The 18,652-nt window shown below is 36.7% G+C and overlaps 2 protein-coding genes across 2 annotated transcripts in view; both read left to right on the forward strand.

Annotated features, from left to right (window-relative positions):
- Nucleotides 1-4,644, forward strand: part of LOC127452339 (caspase recruitment domain-containing protein 11-like) — a 59,528-nt gene extending 54,884 nt beyond the window's left edge. Inside the window, exon 24 of the mRNA XM_051717753.1 lies at nt 58-4,644. Within this exon, the coding sequence (XP_051573713.1) occupies nt 58-262 (205 nt within the window). The 3' untranslated portion in view covers nt 263-4,644. The remainder of the gene's footprint in view (nt 1-57) is intronic.
- Nucleotides 4,645-12,518: 7,874 nt separating this feature from the next.
- The window catches only part of LOC127452347 (guanine nucleotide-binding protein subunit alpha-12-like), an 87,796-nt gene continuing 81,662 nt past the window's right edge, over nt 12,519-18,652 (forward strand). Inside the window, exon 1 of the mRNA XM_051717766.1 lies at nt 12,519-13,310. Coding sequence (XP_051573726.1) covers nt 12,990-13,310 — 321 coding nt within the window. The 5' untranslated portion in view covers nt 12,519-12,989. The remainder of the gene's footprint in view (nt 13,311-18,652) is intronic.

Consider the following 18,652-nt stretch of genomic DNA (forward strand, 5'->3'; position numbering starts at 1 on the left):
AAGGTCAAATGTTCCTAACAGTTTTCAGTAATTGTTTATGGTGTTTATGGTGAGCAGAAGGTTGCCTCTCAAGGTGGACTCTGAGGAGGAGTTTTTAAAGATGTGCCGCTCCAAAGAGAAGGAGCTCGAGACTCTGCCATGCTTGTATGCCAACGTGGAGCCGGACTCTTGGGGTGGGGTGGAGGACCTCCTTAAAATCATCAAGGACAAGATTTTTGAAGAGCAAAAGAAGACGGTTTGGGTGGAGCAGGATCTACTCTAGGTGACCTATTGTAACCTAACCATGAGAGCAGATAAGGATACGGCTCACATGCGGCTTATGGCATGTCTGCACACCTAAAATCTGTCTGTTTCCAGTTCGGGGGTGGTATGTATGCAGCACAGGCATGTGTACAGGAAGTGACTCTGTCAAAGGCCGTAGCGTGGTATTGTGTGTTTCTCTTGCAGTAAAAAGAAGAAAAACGTGGACAAGGAATTCTTGAGGTATTCATAGTAAGCAGTGGAAATGTTCTCACCCCAAAGCTTCTTATCTATTATTCTCCTGAAGCGAAGCTGTTGTCAATAAAACATTATCCTGCCCACTCGCCGCCTGTAAAACTCAATAGAGAACTGCCCAATGCATTGTGCTTCAGTTGTGACCACAAACAAAATGTATGTGTATATAGCTGTAAATTAAATCTGATGCCTTTATTATTGCAGTAGCCATGTGTTTTTATCTTTTGAAGGCACGTTACATAGATTCATTAATTAATTTGTTACTTATATATTTATTTTTACATGAGCCCACCGTATGTCAGCTGAAATGTGTTTTCTCAAATGTTATGGTTAGCTTTAATATGGATAACACAAGTGTGGCTTATCTCTTTGCCTGTTTCAGCTATTACTTTTGTATGTGCCAAGATTTTGAGCATTGCTTACTCTAGTACAAAGGCATTAACTATGTTTGTTTTTACATTTTGAGCTCATAACTGTAATTAGCATCTTGTGAAGCTATTTTTTACAGGTATGTCAGCATTATCTTTTAGTCCTTTGGTAATTTATGTTTAAGTTGTCATTGATTGTTCTAAAAACTACCACCAGACATCCTTGGTATGTTCTGCCCTAAAGTGGGAACTCATTTTGTCTAGATATTATCGTACAAATGGTCTTTATGTGTGAGAGCTATTTCTGGTGCATAACATAATGTTCTTATCTAAGTACACTTTTTGTAGATGAAGATCTAGTACACTGCTTGGCATTCAAACATGAAATGAATGGTTTATAGGTAGTTGACTACATGTACATGATTTTTTAATTTTTTTCAACATCAAGATTTTAGGTTAAAAAATGTATATGAATGTATGGGAGATCCTATCGCAACTTGTCAAGAAAATCTCCTGGTCCTATTTTACTCCAAAATCAAAGAAAGAAACAAGAAATTATATATTTTATAAAGACAATAGGCCTGAAATGATTAGTCAACGTTATCGACAATTTTCTTGTCGAATAGTCGTTTGTTGTCATTTAGCGTAACACGAGACCACATTAAACTGTAATGATGATGCGTGAGAGCAGCACTGCAGCTCGCGCCTGAATGAGGAGAGGAAGAAAACAGCTCACAGTCCAGATGCACTCTAAACTTTCCAAACATCTTCAGGTGATGTAGATCGCGAAAATACAAAACAAGTAAATACATTCGTTGTGTAATAAGCGGAGCCGGAGCTCTTTAAAGGAAACACCCCGGCGTTACATTTTAAATGCAGTTATATTTAATGCGTTATAGCTTCATTAAAGTTCACATAATACGGAAGAGGATCATGTAAATAACTACAAACTCTTTTCACAGGCATTTCTCTGTGCGGTCAGCGCCTCTTCTATGAGTTGCGTGAAGTGTCCCGATCTAAGGGGGAGAGATTGAAATTGCACCTGGCTGATGCACAATCTGTCGTGGGGACGCTAATCCCTCGAGCGCGCAGTTGCTGCAGCTAGATTATAATGTGATGGTTCGTGACTTATTGAATCATAATATATTTGTCACTGTACATTTCTTATCGTGAATAAAATTGGCAATACGCAGCTTTATTAATAAGAGAGAGTTCGTTTTTTGTGTGAGTTAAAGATGGATTGAAGTGAACAGAAATGTGAGAGAGGGTAGTCTTTGCCCCATTATAAGCTGCAACAAAATACATTTTTGATTTGTTTTTGTTTTGGCTTGTTTTCCAATATAAATATCTTAAACTCCTTTAAAACAACGTACATTTTCTTTAGCAGCTATACTGCAGAATACATTTTTTTTTTTATCTGAGAATGTTATATTAAAAAATATTATGAATTTAATATTAAACATTTTAATATTTTAAAATATCTAAAAATCCTTTTAAAAAAGATGCATTTACCTGAGAAGCAGCATATAAGATATTTGAACTTACTTTTAGAGAATAGATCTTGAATATAAGTATATTTTGTCTTTACTGCACTCGCTGAAGTATAACCAAGTGAAAAAATACACTTATATTTCTCTTAAAGCAAGTCTAAATATCTTATATGTTGCTTCTCAAGTAAATGTATCTTGTTTTAAGGATTTTTAGACAATTTTAAATTTTAAAACACTTGATAACAATAGGATTTTTTTGCAGTGAATTTCTTTACTGAATTAAACTTAATAAAATGTATTTTTGGAGCCTGGGTAGCTCAGCAAGTAAAGACGCTGACTACCACACCTGGAGTCGCAAGTTCGAATCCAGGGCGTGCTGAGTGACTCCAGTCAAGCTTCCTAAGCAACCAATTGGCCTGGTTGCTTGGGAGGGTAGAGTCCCATGGGGTAAACTCCTCGTGGTCACTATAATGTGTGGTTCTCGCTCTCGTTGGGGCGCGTGATGAGTTGTGTGTAGATGCCGCGTAGAATAGCGTGATGCCTTCACGTGCGCTAGGTCTCCGCGGTAACTTGCTCAACAAGCCACATGATAAGATGCACGGATTGACTGTCTCAGACGTGGAGGCAACTGAGATTCATCCTCTGCCACCCGGATTGAGGCGAGTCACTACACCACCACGATGAATTAGAGTGCATTGGGAATTGGGCATTCCAAATTGGGGAGAAAAGGGGAGAAAATGTTTCCCCCTTTAATTCAGTGAATGTCATTTAGAGGTATTTTTAAAAGATGATTTTGTCCTCTTTATTGTTAGTAAACACATTTAATACAACCTTTTAAGTCGGGGCACAAGCTGAATAATCGGTTAAGAGCTAATGATTAATCACTGCAATAATCGTCGAATAATCGTTCTAATAATCGTTATCAAAATAATCGTTGCAGCCCTAAAAGACAATAAGGCCTACATTTAGGAACATTAACATTGTTTGCATAGTGTCATTATTTTGAGCACATTTTATATATACAAGTGTATAGTTTAGGTGCTGTAAAGTGTGTATTTGAGGTGTTTTTTTTTTGTTTGTTTGTTTTTTTATTCAAATAAATAGTCCTGTGGTGTGACAATTACATTTTAATAAATATTTCATGTAGAGAAAAAAAGTTTAAGATGAAGTATCGCATGTTATGCTGCAGTACACTGCTGTCACTGTATAACATTTCAGTTATACTTCCTATCTTGCCTTTCTGATTTAAAGATACAGCATACAGATGTGAATACCGGTATACTATATTTATTGTTTAAATTAATACCATTCAAAAAGTAACTTTCTATACCACAAAGCTCCATATTAACACATATTTAATAAAAATATACAGCCATTTCTATTGCGGAAGATGGCATAGTCATTTTCTGATGTATTAAGTTTGTAAATGTATTATTATTATTAATGTTGTCTTATCCAGGGGTAAATACTATGGGAGGGTCACCAAATTGTCAATTTTTCATTCAATATAGTAAAGAAACTTTACTGTTTGTTGTCCTCCTCTCAGCTGTAAAGAGATTGATGCCTCTTGATCTTTTTTATCATTTTTATTTATTTTCTTTTTTACATTTTTGGGAAAAAGACACAACAATGGACTTTATGCAGCTGACACAACAATGTATGGTGTGTTTTATATTAAATTGTTTTGAGAAGCAGCATTTATGTGTGCTATAATTTGATATGCACATCCAGCTGAAAATGCATACAGTTATCAGAGTTAAAACTCACTAGATGCATCTGCTGCAGATCTTTTGCATGCACACTATGCTTCAGAAAGAAACTGACAAATGTTTGCTGTCGAAATGAAAACTGAAAAACAAACGGCTTGAAAAGAGGAGAAATCCTGGACAGAGTGTGTCATGAAAGCAGCAGTGGAAATTTCAGTTGCTCCCTGACTGCAGACATCTTGTTGCTTTATGTGGTGTTGGTGCTGGTTCCTCTCAGAGTAGCGTCACTTGCAGACAACAACTCTGACGGTAAACCAACTTTCCACTGTGATTGTAAATACCATGCAAGAATCTCTCTGATCTGTCACTGTTTACTAAAACAAAGGGAAATGGGTTTCATTTAACTGAATGCCTCGCATAAGATTGTATACAACTCTGCTAAAGTTTGTCATGAAGTTAGAGAGAAGGACTATCACCACTATTTAGTTATGGGCCAGTTGTTTTGCAGAACGAAATGCCCTGTTTGCTTTATAGTATGTCAGTTTATTTTTTACCCATTTTACGATTCTTTCATGAAAGGGGGAAGTAGAGATATGAAAATATAATTTGCACATCAATGCAAACACATTATGTTGTGAATGTCTAGTGCAAACAACGCTGGTTTCTCCCTAGACCTGCTCAGTGGGAGTGCATTTTACTGTGTGACCAGTGTGCTTTAGAGATAGCATTATGTACTGTAAAAACAAATTATTTGTATTTCTTATCACATATTCAAAACCACAATGTGAACAACTAGTCTAAACATAATTCAACCACTAATCAAGCTTTTCAATGACGTGCTGCAATGTTCTACGTGTATGTGTTTTTTTCATTTGGTGCCTTTCTTATACAGCTGATCGCTACAGGAAGTATTGCACACGAGCGTGTCACTTCGCTGTGGCAGATGGCTTGCCAGTCTGTTAAATGCAGCGGTCCCTGTATACATCAGTCAAATCTGAGGAGCGCTGGAGCTGAAATGTCATAATAGACTCTCCATCAGGGAGTGTGTCTATGACAGGCATCAGAACTTCTGGTGCCTAGACCATCTGTAACTCCCATGCAAGACTGTGATACTGAGCAGTAAGGCCCCCTATTCCACCTGCAACTGCATAAGCAATCAGATCCCACTCATCCTTTGTTCTGAAAAGCACAAGGCTTTTAGCCTCTGCTGTTTACCAAAACAGATTAATACATGTTCCACACCGTTAAATATGTTAAATACTTCTGTCAAATGTGCGGAAAACTTTCTTCCTTTATTACAGAAGTTCTTTATAAAACATTATCAAGATCATTGTTTTGATTAGAAAATAGAGAGGCCTTTGCTTATCAGCTGCACCCTTGGAAGGTGTCAAGACAAAGAGTTTCAGCAATTTAAATAAGCTCATCACAATGAAGGAACCATCAGCAATGTGCAACTCTTTGCTATTTTTTGTGTTAATAGTATCACTTTAGAGTTAAACTATTATCTGATTTGTGAAATACAATTACAGGAATTTTTTCTTTTTCTTTCTTTCGATAAACATGGGCTTGTTTTTTTAAGCAAACCATCCTCACTCATTTTAATAACCATTTTTCATTATGGCGATCAAGTATTCTGTATGGATTGTTAACAGACTGATCACACTGTGAATTAAGCTACATGAAGTTGAAAGTTTTGCTAATAAAATCAGTCTGTGCTTACTGAAATTCGAACCACTGCCCCCAGTGGCTGAATTAGGAAGTGTTGTAAAGGTAATATGTCCACAGTGTGGTACCAAAAGTGAGTTGTATTTATAGTTGTAAATTAAAGTATATAATAGTCAACAGGAATGCATATTTTATAAACCTTACTCCTTAACCTAACCATAACCTAATTCTTAACCCCTAAAGGGCAAAGTATACTTCACGCGTCCGCGTTGCGGATCGTTCCGCGCACAGTATGCCTGATGTAAATTTCGTCATAATCCAGTCCACGCGCCGGCCAGTTTTCTTGACTAGCGTACATGGTCATTGTCTGTGCGCATCTTTGGTGCATGCGCCAGCCATCGACTCCACTAAAAGAGTATCACAAAGAAGTAGTAGTGGGCATGTGTTGAACGTTCGTATTCGCTCACGGTCAGAAGAGTACACTCACAAAGGCAACATGGACGACCAGGCACGAGCCAATCCAGAACACACAAAAACTAAGTATACCTCGGCCTTAACCTTAACCTCAACTTGTAAATTGTAAAGTTGTAAATTATATAATAGTCAACAGGAATGCATATTTTATTAACCCTACTCCCTAACTCTAACCTAACCCTAACCTAATGGTCAGTGGAGTAAAAATTCAAATTCGAAAATGCAACCTTCGAATCGTGCTTGCCATTGTTAATGTGAATGTGATTACTACCTATGGTTTCATTGCAACCAGAACTCATGTCTGAGAGATCACTCACGCAAAGTGTTGTCTTAGAGATTACTCATGCATGGTGCTACCAGTAGGATATCAATACTGTGCTACCACGGAAAAAGGTGAACAATTTTACATTGATGCAAAAATGGTTGATGGGGTGTGGTGATTCTCAGTATTCGGCAGAATGGGGTTAATTTCATGGTACATGAACATTCGGAAGCAGTATGTCAATTTCCTGTGAACGTTGTTGTGAACGCAAACAGACCTCCATTAATGACACTTATTATGCTGGAATCAAAAAGTGGCGTACATTTTTTTTTATTAGTTGCTGTTTTATTTATATAATTAGACATTTTAATGAGAATTTGTGTTTTCAGCCATGGTCCACAGAGACAACATGCCCGCTGGGTTTAGTTTATTCTTATCGCACTTAATTAGGCCGGACAAAGCCTCGAATTGCATGCTGATGTTTCGCTGTCAAATATTTGTGCCTGAAAACATTATTTATCATCCCTCAGTTACATTGTTCTATATGTTCTTAGACAATCGGCTTAAATAATGGAGTCACCTTTTGAAAACAAAGTTAAGAATATCTGCTTATTACTGTAACTATCAGAATCTTTTTAAGTCCATGCTGTTCTGAATTCCGTATGGAAAATGTATAAAATAGTCAATGATTTTTTTATGCTGACAGAGACACAACACAAACTGTGTTCAGTTACCAAAATATGCAAAAGACTTACAGTACGACAGTAACTTTGACTACTGCACCCAAAAAAAGATAAATACATTTTGCAATTAAGGCAGTTAGCAGATGTTCTTATACAGAACAAGTTACAAAAAGCAGAACATCGTGGTAAAAATGATGAATACTAAAATATCTGAGATTACACTTTTTTTTTTTTTCATATTGAATGTGCATTTTAATAAATAAACAGTCTTGATGATCCAAAGTTACAGGTCATTTCTTCTCCATCACGTATATTACTGCCACTGCTTGAAAATATGTTACCTGTAGTCAACATGGACGATGATTCTTTCAACTTAAGCTTGCATCAACACGCTCGCCACAAGAATGCTCTCAAGTGCAATTTATCCAATCAGAAGAACAGATATGTATATTTGTATGTTGCTTTTTGATTTGGTGATCAAAATGTGTAATCATGACTATGTTGCTCTCTGAAAACCTCTTCAGCTGTGTCTTTTGTGCATGCTGATTTCATCTTTCCTCCAAAAATCCAGTCCAATTAACCTCCTGCTTGAAAATCAACTTGAAAGCTTTTCCATTAAATGTTTTCCTTGTGCACGTCAGCTCGACAAATAGGTTTAAGAACTCTGCATTGGGCCACAGTAATCAGAGAGTGTTTAAGATATAAATAATCTAGCTTGATGAGAAAAAAAAAAAATCTGTATTTAATTTTTTATTTTTTATTTTTTTGACTATATATATGCTAATGTCAGAAGTCCATTTTTTCACATGTAGGTGGTCAGTGGCACGAAATTAGCTGTTCTACTTTTACTTTCTACACCTGTGGTTTTTAATAATAAAAATGCCTTTGTGGTGCTCAGCCATTGTGCTGGGCATACATTTAAATATTAAAATATTATGGGTTTCTCAGTATATGTATTATGTTTTGGCATGTGATAAAGTGGTGTAGAAACGAGCAAAAAGCCACACTTATGATCACAAATTTCCTCTTTGACAAATTATGTTTTGATACATGGGCTCATTATATGGTTTCTTTACCTGTGGGTGGAGCTATAAACTATTTAGTTTTTCATTTTTCATTCTTTGGTTTACACTCATCTAACAGACAGACAGAGTTCATTTTCATATTAACAAGTGACCTATGTGCATGAGGAAAATGTGATCCAGAAGAAATGTACAAATGTAAGCACAAGTTAACACTGCCCTCTGCTGAATGAACAGTTATTTGAAATATTTTCATTATGTAAGAAAGAGGCTCTGAATAAAGCTATCCTAGCTCTGTCCTTTAAAAACTATGGTGTTGAACATTTATTCAAAATAAATACATAAAAATTAAATAAATTGTAGATATATGTCTAATTTAAATTTTAGTTGAGAACTCTGGTATTGTCAGCTAACTAGCAAGTTGTTTGATTTAATGATGTATAGGTGATTCTCATGAAACATTCAAGAAAATCAGGGGTTTTCAGGACACTTAAGCACATTTTACCCACAATTCTCATTACTGTATCATGTCTGGACATTTTACTTATTCCCATTATTTTAAATGATGATAATCATAAAAATATAAATTTAAAAAATGCAGTTGTACAATTCTTATTATTATTTATTTATTTATTTTGTAAAAATTTTAATGGTTTCAAATTAGGTAAAATCTTCTTCATGACATAATATTATTTAAAGTGAGTAAATTTAACTTTTAACATTTCAGTTAATACAGTACCATTCACTTACAAATCTGATGTGCATTTAGTCAAATTTAAATGAAAATAAGTTTTAATTAAAATGAAAATAAAATGAAATTTTATTGGAACAATTTTTCACATTTTTAACTTTCTTTATAAGCACATGTTTAATCATGACCTCATGACATACTGAAGCCTTCCACAGGGAAGCTTAAAGGGATAGTTCACCCAAAAATTTAAATTCTCTCATCATTTACTCACCCTCATGCCATCCCAGATGTGCATGACTTTCTTTCTTCTGCAGAACACAAACAAAGATTTTTAGAAGAATATCTGTTTTGGCCCATCCAATACAAGTGAATGTGTGCCAACATTTTTAAGCTCCAAAAATCACATAAAGGCCACATAAAAGTAATCCATATGACTCCAGTGGTTAAATCCATCTTCAGAAGTTATATGATAGGTGTGGGTGAGAAACAGATCAATATTTTAGTCAACTTTTTACTATAAATTCTCCTTCCTGCTCAGTCAATCTCCACTTTAACTTTCACTTTCACATTTCTCTTTGGTGATTCACATTCTTCATGCATATCACCCACTACTGGGCAGGGAAAATAATTTCTAGCAGAATTTGACTTAAATATTGATCTTTTTCTCACCCACACCTATCATATCACGTCTGAAGACATTGATTTAACCACTGGAGTCATATGGATTAATTTTATGCTGACCTATGGGATTTTTGGAGCTTCAAAATTTTGGCACCCATTCACTTGCATTGTATAGACCAAAAGTGCAGAAATATTCTTCTAAAAATCATAATTTGTTTTCTGCAGAAGAAAGAAAATCATACACATCTGAGATGGCATGAGGGTGAGTAAACGATGAGAGAATTTTCATTTTTGGGTGAACTATACATTTAATGCATGCTATGTAGTCTTTTAAAGAATATCACCTTGCATTACAGGCAATAGAAACAAGATTCAGGGCTGCACATGCAGAACACAACACTTGGTGTGAAAAACATGATGACAGTATACTTCAAAAGGTAATTTTTTCGCTCATGAACAGGTAATTTTGAGTTGAAAATTTACTTCAGACTTCACAAAAAAAGAAGTTACCAAATGTAACAGCAAAATCAACAATAAAAACTGTGTAAATAAACTTGCAAACCAGTGAAACCATGCAAGCTCAGTAATTATTCAAGCATGCTGTGAACACCAGCTTCAAAAAATTAAGTCAAATTTACTTCTTTTATTTACCTGAGAAATTTTCTCAAATTAGGAAATATGACAACATTTTCTACTTTAAGATTGATACATGATGACCAGTTGTAAAGATAACAAACACTCATGAATAATATTTACTTATAAGCTGGAGCATTCATTTTTACATGTTTGATTTTAAGTACAAATGTAGAATTTAATTAATATTTTCAAGTTCATGCTTAACTAACTTATTCATTGTAGAAAGTACTTAATATTTTCTGCTATATTTACTTCACCACCAAATCATTTTTTTCAGTGTACCAAGAGAGTACTACTCTGATGTATCAATACTTAATCATTTAAATAATATATAATTTTTTTTATTGCCAATATGCAAAATATAATTTATATACATAGGACCAGGACATTTTCTTGACAATTTCATGAGAATCACCTGAACATAATCCCATTTTCAGTAGAAACCAGTGTTTGAATTTAGGGTCCCCCCCCACCACCCCATAAGAGTTAAGGGTCCCCCATAAGGCCAAAAAACAAAAAACTGGACTTAGGGGGTACCCTTGTGTTTGATCAAAATTAGAACAGAAACAGAAAACTACAATTATTTTCATATTATTGCGGTGACGCAGTGCAACATTGTCCATTACCTGTCCTGCTTTTCATTAAAATTAGATTTTTTTTTTTTTTTCCGTCAGAAAATTCTAAAGGGTTAAAGGGATGGGTACCCGCCAAATCTCTCAAAATGTCAAAAGGAGCACTAATTATTTGTTTATTTTCACTGGCCAATACGTGGTATTGGCATAGATGCAGCATCACGCAAAAGAGCAAACATTTTTAGAAACCAATGCCACTGTAGAAATATCATATTCGCAGTCATATCTGTAACCCCTCATTAATTCATTCTTCAACTAAAAGTGTCCGATAATAAGTGGGTTACCGATTTAAAGTGACTATTTGTCAGGTGATATCAACATGGTGGTCTCCATGAGGGGGTGACATCATGCTTATTGTACTGTACTGTATATGAAATAGCTTTTCTAGGCCACTGATATGACTGATATGAATCTTCATCATTTTAAACATATATGTTTAACGTAGTATTCAAATCATTAGGCGCAAAACTTCTCTTAAGGTGGAAAAATGACCTAGTGCACCTTTAACCATTTGTGCTATGCATTATGTTCTCATGGTGGAATTTTTGAATGGTGAAAAAAAAAAAAAAAACATTCTTAAAAAAAAAAAAAAATCTAGATTGAAAATAGATTTTTCTATTTTCTAAAGATATTTTTTTTTTAAAGTCACCACCACGATATTATGGTATTGTGAGTAGGTACCAGGGCATCACTATGTAATTACTAGGGTGTTGCTGATACACATAGCCCGCCCCCAAATATTGATTTTCCGATGCATCGCAATCTTCATTTGAATGATCTCGATATTAACCCTTAAGTCCCAAAATCGATCTTTTACTCTATGCGCAAACCTCCACAACAATGAGAGAAAATCGCTCGCAGCAGCAAACAAATTTTGTGCTATGCTACTAAAATTTATATATTTGGCAACTGGCTGGTAAATGTTTACATATCACTTACCAGTAATTGTGTAGTATAGTGGTGGAGTATTCAGCAGTGAGATCCTTTCACTGCTTGTTGAGAGTAAAAGTTATTCCATGTAATGTCTGTCCAAAGACAAGATCCACACAACTCAATTTATTATTGAATAATGTCTCTATTAATAATTTTTCTGTTCTCTACAGTCAGTTGTTGATCAAAAACAACCAAAAATATACATTTAATTCTAATCGCGTATAGCACAGATGAGATAAAGCCATTCGAGTCTCTCTCATTGACATGAGTACATCTAAAGATGCTCTTTACAGAAATGCTGGGTTTCTTAAAGAGACAGTACCAGTTTTTAGCACGAGTTTAACAAATCAATGTAAATACATGTAAATAGTACACATTATTTTATTAAACAATAAACATGTAGCAAAAAATTATATATGCAATATAATATCATATTTATTGAGGGAATACATGGATTTGTTCATTTTTAAAAAGCCAAAATGTGACCAAAATGATGAAAAACTAATCAAATAGAATTGGTAAAAAATATATTTTCGTATTGTACCTAGATAGAAGGTCCTCAGTATAATTCACAGCATTCGCTGGGAGAGAATTTCTTTCATATGTGAGCAAAAGGGACAATGAGATATCTTTTTTGCTCATTATCGTTTGCCATGTGAGGTTTTAACATGCAGTCTGTCAGCCTCTGAGACAACAGTGTATGAGAGACAGCAAGGGGCCACTGTAATACAATGACATTGCTGACACTGGAATCCGTCTCAGCCTTATTACCGCCCATTGGAGCCTCGCTGGCGCCCCCTGATGACGCTGCGCACAACAGCAGGAGCGGCGTCAGAAGAAACTTCCCAAGACTGAGGGAACGTCACAAAGTCTCTCACGCGCCTCCACAATGAGCTTTTGAGACTTACATCGCCTTCAGTCTATAAGTAAATACACATCTTAGAGCTAAATAACATTTACTGACCACATTTACTTTAAGATTTTCATTACGACGATCAAAGGATTTGTTTAGTTGGCAGCTGTCTTTCTTCACTTGAACGAAGGACAAAAGTGGTCGCCGACACCGGGGAAGGACCTCATCAGTGTTAACGGTTTTCCTTTAGAAATGTCTTTATAATGGAAGCAAATGCGGATTATGGTGACGTTCTGTCAATTTAGTGTTCGAGGAATCTTCACAAATAGATGTTCGCAGGTGAAAACATAGTGTGCTCTATGTATTATCTGTACAAAACATAAACTGAAGTTCTCTGGCACTTGAATGAATACATCAGGTGGGAACTAACCGTGTTGAAGTTGGCTTAACCGTAAGGCATGGCTGGCGTGGTGCGCACCCTGAGCCGGTGTCTGCTGCCAGCTGAGGCCGCTCATGATGACAGGAGTAACGGGAAAGAACGAGCCCGCGAGCGCGATGTCAACCAGGAGCGCGAGGCGAAGCGGCGCAGTCGCGAGATCGATGCCATGCTTGCGCGCGAGAGGCGCTCGGTGAGGCGCCTGGTGAAGATCCTGCTGCTGGGCGCCGGAGAGAGCGGAAAATCCACATTTCTCAAACAAATGAGGATCATCCATGGAAAAGAGTTCGACCAGAGAGCGCTGCTCGACTTTAGGGATACTATCTTTGAGAATATCATCAAGGTAACGGTCACATGGATGAACGTTTGGTTGTATGTAGTGTTATATATAAATAACTTAATTCAAATTATGATGTAACTTTAGAACTGAATATTAGATCAAATAGATAAACATCACCCATTGCTCTAGACATGAGCATTAGAAATATTGAAAATTAGTTAAATAATTGTAAAAATTCTATTAATACAAGATTATCTTCATATAATAATAATACTACTACTACTGTTTTAGTTCAATAAAAATTATGTGAAGTCAGACTACAGTAAGTTTTAGTCAGTGCCAAGGTTATTTAAAGGCCTAATATACAAAAGTTGCCGGTTTCATGTTGTGACATGCACTTTTGTCACAATAAAAACATGTTCCACACAAATTTGCATGAGGAACACAAATAAATGCAGTGTCTGTAATCATTAATACTCTTAATACAATAATAATACTGCTTTACTCCGTTAAAACCTAAAAGTTATGTCGAGTCAGTCTAAGTTATGCTAAAGCAATTTAAAGGTCTACTCCACAAAAGTTTCCTGTTGTACCTGCACTTTTGTCACAGTAAGTGAAACAAGCATTCTTCATAGAAATAATAAACATAAATAAAGGCAGTTTTTGCACTCAGTACTAATTCCCAAAGTCTGTGCATCACATGTAAATGAATCAGTGCACACAGTCAAACATGCAGATTCACATTAGCAGCTACTTAAAGGAATATTCTGGGTTCAATACACGTTGAGCTCAATCAACAGCATTTGTGGCATAATGTTGATTACCACAAAAATAATATTTGACTCGTCCATGCTTTACTCTAAAAAAGCACACATCTGGGTTACAGTGAGGCACTAACAGTGGAAGTGAATGGGGCCAATATGTAAACATTAAAATCCTCACTATTTTAAAAGTAAAGCCACAAGACATAAACTATTTGTGTGTTAGCATGATTTTAGTGTGATAAAATTGTTTACTAACCTTTTCTGTGTAAAGTTATAGCCAATTTTACAACTTCGTTGTCAACAAACCCTGAAATGACTGTAAAAATTACAATTTAAACAACTTTATAACTCAAATAATACATGTGTTTTAACAGAAGAATTAAATTGCTTTTATAAAATTATAAGCTTCCCATTTTTGCCTTTAAACCCTCCAAAAATCGGCCCCATTCACTTCCATTGTAAGTGCATCACTGTAACTTTAATTTTTGCTTTTTTAAAGAAAATGACGGATGAGTCGAAATACATTTTTGTGGTAATCGACATTATGTCACAAATACTGTTGGTTGAGCTTAACTTGTATTGAACCTGGAATATTCCTTTAACATACACTTCATTTTATTATATATAATCTAGATGTCCAGATCTGGCTGTTCGCTTTTCCTTATTATTTATCTGACTAATTCTTTTTGCCCCAGAGTGCTGTGTTGGTCATGGTTACAGTTGATTTAGGCATCTACTCTGCCACAAAACAAAATCCAGGGGGATTATTCTTGGTTATTTCTTGTAAGCAAGTCTGTTTAAGATGCCTGTGTTTAATAACAGTGGCTTGACTCATAGTTCGTAGTTAATGGGAAAGGGGTGAAAATGTATCAATTTCAAAGAATGTGTGTGTGAAATGAGGTAGGAAGCCTGGAGCATGTTGGAGTTCGAGAGCAACCTTTGGCCTTTCTAACTGTTTACAAGAGAGTAATCACAACTCTTTTGTTCAGCGTTTATTTTTAAAAATCACTAAGCCATCGTCTGAAATGACGTGAACCAGCAGGTTGCAAAGGATTGAGGTTCATCCCTCTCTCTCTGCTATGAACAATCCCATTGTACAGAGAGTCTCTACAGCTGTCTCTGACTTATGTAAATCGGCTCATGTGTTTTCTGAGCTCACGTGTCATTGGGTGTCTTAATATATCCAGATAGTGAAGACCTTTGTTGTTTTTCTCCACTCTGTGTACTTTCTGCTTGTGTGTCTTCTCCTCCTAATCTTTATCTTGGATTCACATTTGCTGTAGGGAAGTTTTCTAATGGCATCTGATGTGATCAGAGTGGAGCCATGTCAGAGAGGCAGAGATAGAGGAGATTTGACTCTCTTATAAGTTGTTCAGTATGTCTGCATGCCTAAAGCAGGTGTCACACTATCCAATTTTTCATTGATTTTCAGGTGTAAGCCTTATTTACATAATCGACAGCCAGTAAGTGAGAGATGAAGTGCACATTAGAGTCTGCCAGTGGGAGGTCATTAATCCCTTGACCGTCGTGGCTCCCTGCTGAGTTGATGGATGATGGTTGAAGGCTATTGTGTTCTCATCAACTGACCAATGAGCTTCTTCTTTGATATGGATATATACATTCTACGGCAAGCCTCAATGGGATAAATAAACAATCACACACATTTAAGCCGGCGTCTCGCTTGCCGAATTTTCCAATGATTTTCAAGTGTTAGCTTCATTAACATAATCATCGTCCAGATGGAGGGAGACGAAGTGCGCATTAGTGTCTCTCAGCGGGACTCCCTGCTGAGTTAGTGGCTAAAAAATATGTCCGGCTTGCTTGGAATTATCAGTGACTGTGGGTGGGGCATGACAGTGAAGCTTTGAGAAGAGTCAAAGGCAGTCGTTAAGTGTGACACCTTCCCTCTGTTTTTAACTAGTAAGTGTAACAGGCTCACTGACTAGGAGGGAAAGATCAGCAACAACATTCACTAAGTGTGACACCCCCCACCCAAATCGAGTTGTTCTGAGTCTGCTAGTGTGACGCCAGCTTTACAAGGTAAAGTTACTCCGTGAATCACATCTTAAATCACTCTATTACAATTGTTCATGTTCACACGGTACTCCTTTTGTTATTTCAGTGAGCTCCACGTGACAGGGAATCAGGGTGGGGAGGGTAGTCATCACCCCTCCACCATTTTGTATCAGCAAGTGTGTCATACCTCTGACTGAAGAGAGCGTGATCTCAGCAAAACAGTCAGCAAGTGTAACACCCTCGGCCAAAATCGAGTTGTTTGGAGTCTGCTAGTCTGAAGCCAATTTAACAAGTACAAGTGCCATGTTTCTTTTATGAACATGATATCTGTTGAAACATGGAAACTTATTTGAACATCATCTTCTCATTATCATCCTTTTTGTAAGTTTGATTTAGTTAAACAACCTTTAGTTACATATAACCCTGCAGAAAAGACCAGCTTACACCAGCATGAATTTCCATGCTGGTCTAAGTTGGTGCTGGTTTGGTGCTGGTCTAGATGTCAGACCTGCATATACACCAATCAGCCACAACATTAAAACCACCTGCCTAATATTGTGTAAGTCCCCCTCGTGCCACCAAAGTAGCATTCCAAGATGATATTCTTCTCACCACAATTGTACAGAGCGGTTATCTGAGTTACCGTAGACTTTGTCAGTTCGAACCAGTCTGGCCATTCTCTGTTGACCTCTCTCATCAACAAGCCATATCCGTCTACAGAACTGCCACTCACTGGATGTTTTTTGTTTTTGGCAGCATTTGGAGTAAATTCTAGAGACTGTTGTGCGTGGGATTTTCACACACAACAGTCTCTAGAATTTACTCCGAATGGTGCCAAAAACAAAAAACATCCAGTGAGCTGTAGTTCTGTGGACGGGAACGCCTTGTTGATGAGAGAGGTCAACAGAGAATGGCCTGACTGGTTCGAACTGACAAAGTCTACGTTAACTCAGATAACCGTTCTGTACAACTGTGGTGAGAAGAATAACATCTCAGAATGCTATTCTAAGATGCAGGTTGGCGCTGTTTTGGCGGCACGAGGGGGACCTACACAATATTAGCCAGGTGGTTTTAATGTTGTGGCTGATCGGTGTACTGTTCACCAGTGAAAATTATCGGATCCAGCTCGTTGACCAGCACAGTATTTCTGTTTCACCAAGGAAGTCTTGCTGGTTAAACTTGGGCCACCAGCATCTCACGTTTGGGACCAGCACCCAAAACACAACATATACTGGTAACCAGCTTTGCTGATCTTTTCAGTAGGGAAAAAATACTTTTCTACTCCCTTAAACATAAATATGTCTGTATTCTGGCAAACTATGATGTTCTTTCATTCAGTGGGAAACAGAAATCATAAATGTTTTTATCCTTGGTCTTGTTATCTTAGCCACATTTTGGTCAAAAGCAGTGCTGTTAGATCAGAGGTATGGCTCAACGGAAGGCTTTTGCTTTATATGGAAAAAACAGAGAAAAAGGTTATTTTCTCAGGACGTTGTCGAAACAGACTTCAAAATGTTCCACCTTCCAAGATTCATGTCAACCAAAGAGTTATTGGCCAAACTATCAAACATCGAATCATGTCACAAATAATTCCCATAGCCAGACTATTCTTGTTTAAGCTTTTGTCTGTGGGTCTCAGTTAAAGTGTCTTTCCTGGAGCCTATGTTGTGTAGAGACACAACTGAGACAGAACTAAAAGATTCCCTTTGATTCTGCTGAGGCTGATTGTGATCAGATCCTCTTTCAGCCCCATGAAGGACCTGAGGAGCAAAGCAGCAGAACTGAGCGTTCTTTGTGGAGATGATGTCATCTCAGTTTATTTTCAATAAGACCCCTTCACCACAGATTGTCGAGCAAGCGGAGGAAAAATTATAATACAGTTCTCAATTCTCATCTCTTTCATTAGTGTTAAAGGCATATGTTGAGGTCAGTGTTTTGGAGAGCCTATGTATATACGAGAAGTTCTCGTAGATCTGTGATTTATCCTGACATTTACAACAAGCGGCATGAAACAGTCTTAATGTATGCATTGGCACTGATTACATGGTCCACTCACTGCCCTGCCAGTGAAGTGAAAAGAGTAAATGACCACAAAGAATGTGCCCAAAGTTTTGTGTTTCTGAATGGTTTACCATGGCTTTTTTTCACCAATCAACACTTGCTCTCTGTACAACATGTAGTTGTCAAAATGAAATGCCTTGTTTAGTTTGAGAGGAAGACACTTCGACTGTATTTTTACATTGCAATGCACAGATCTGATATTTTAATGGATGTCTGATTTTTTCTCTCTCGTCTGTTTACATTTACTGTAGACATAACTGACTGTGTTTACATGTAGCCTATGTCCCACCATACAGCTCAAATTGTTCTGCCCCTTCCTATCAGTGAATTGCACTGTCCTCTGGGTTTGCATGAACATTGTTATTATTACCACAGGTTTGACTATGGATGGCTAAACACTGAGTAGGTGCTCATGTGCGCGACTATATTTATGGTTTATTGTAATACTGTTGGTAATTTGTAGATGTGAAGGACCACAACATTTCTAAAATAAACAACTACATTTTAGATGGAGTGTTTAGATGTATATTAGATGACCAGATGCCAGATACATTTTGAATTTAG

This window comes from Myxocyprinus asiaticus, chromosome 14 (genome assembly GCF_019703515.2).
Source record: "Myxocyprinus asiaticus isolate MX2 ecotype Aquarium Trade chromosome 14, UBuf_Myxa_2, whole genome shotgun sequence".
In the NCBI taxonomy this organism is placed as follows: Eukaryota; Metazoa; Chordata; class Actinopteri; order Cypriniformes; family Catostomidae; genus Myxocyprinus; species Myxocyprinus asiaticus.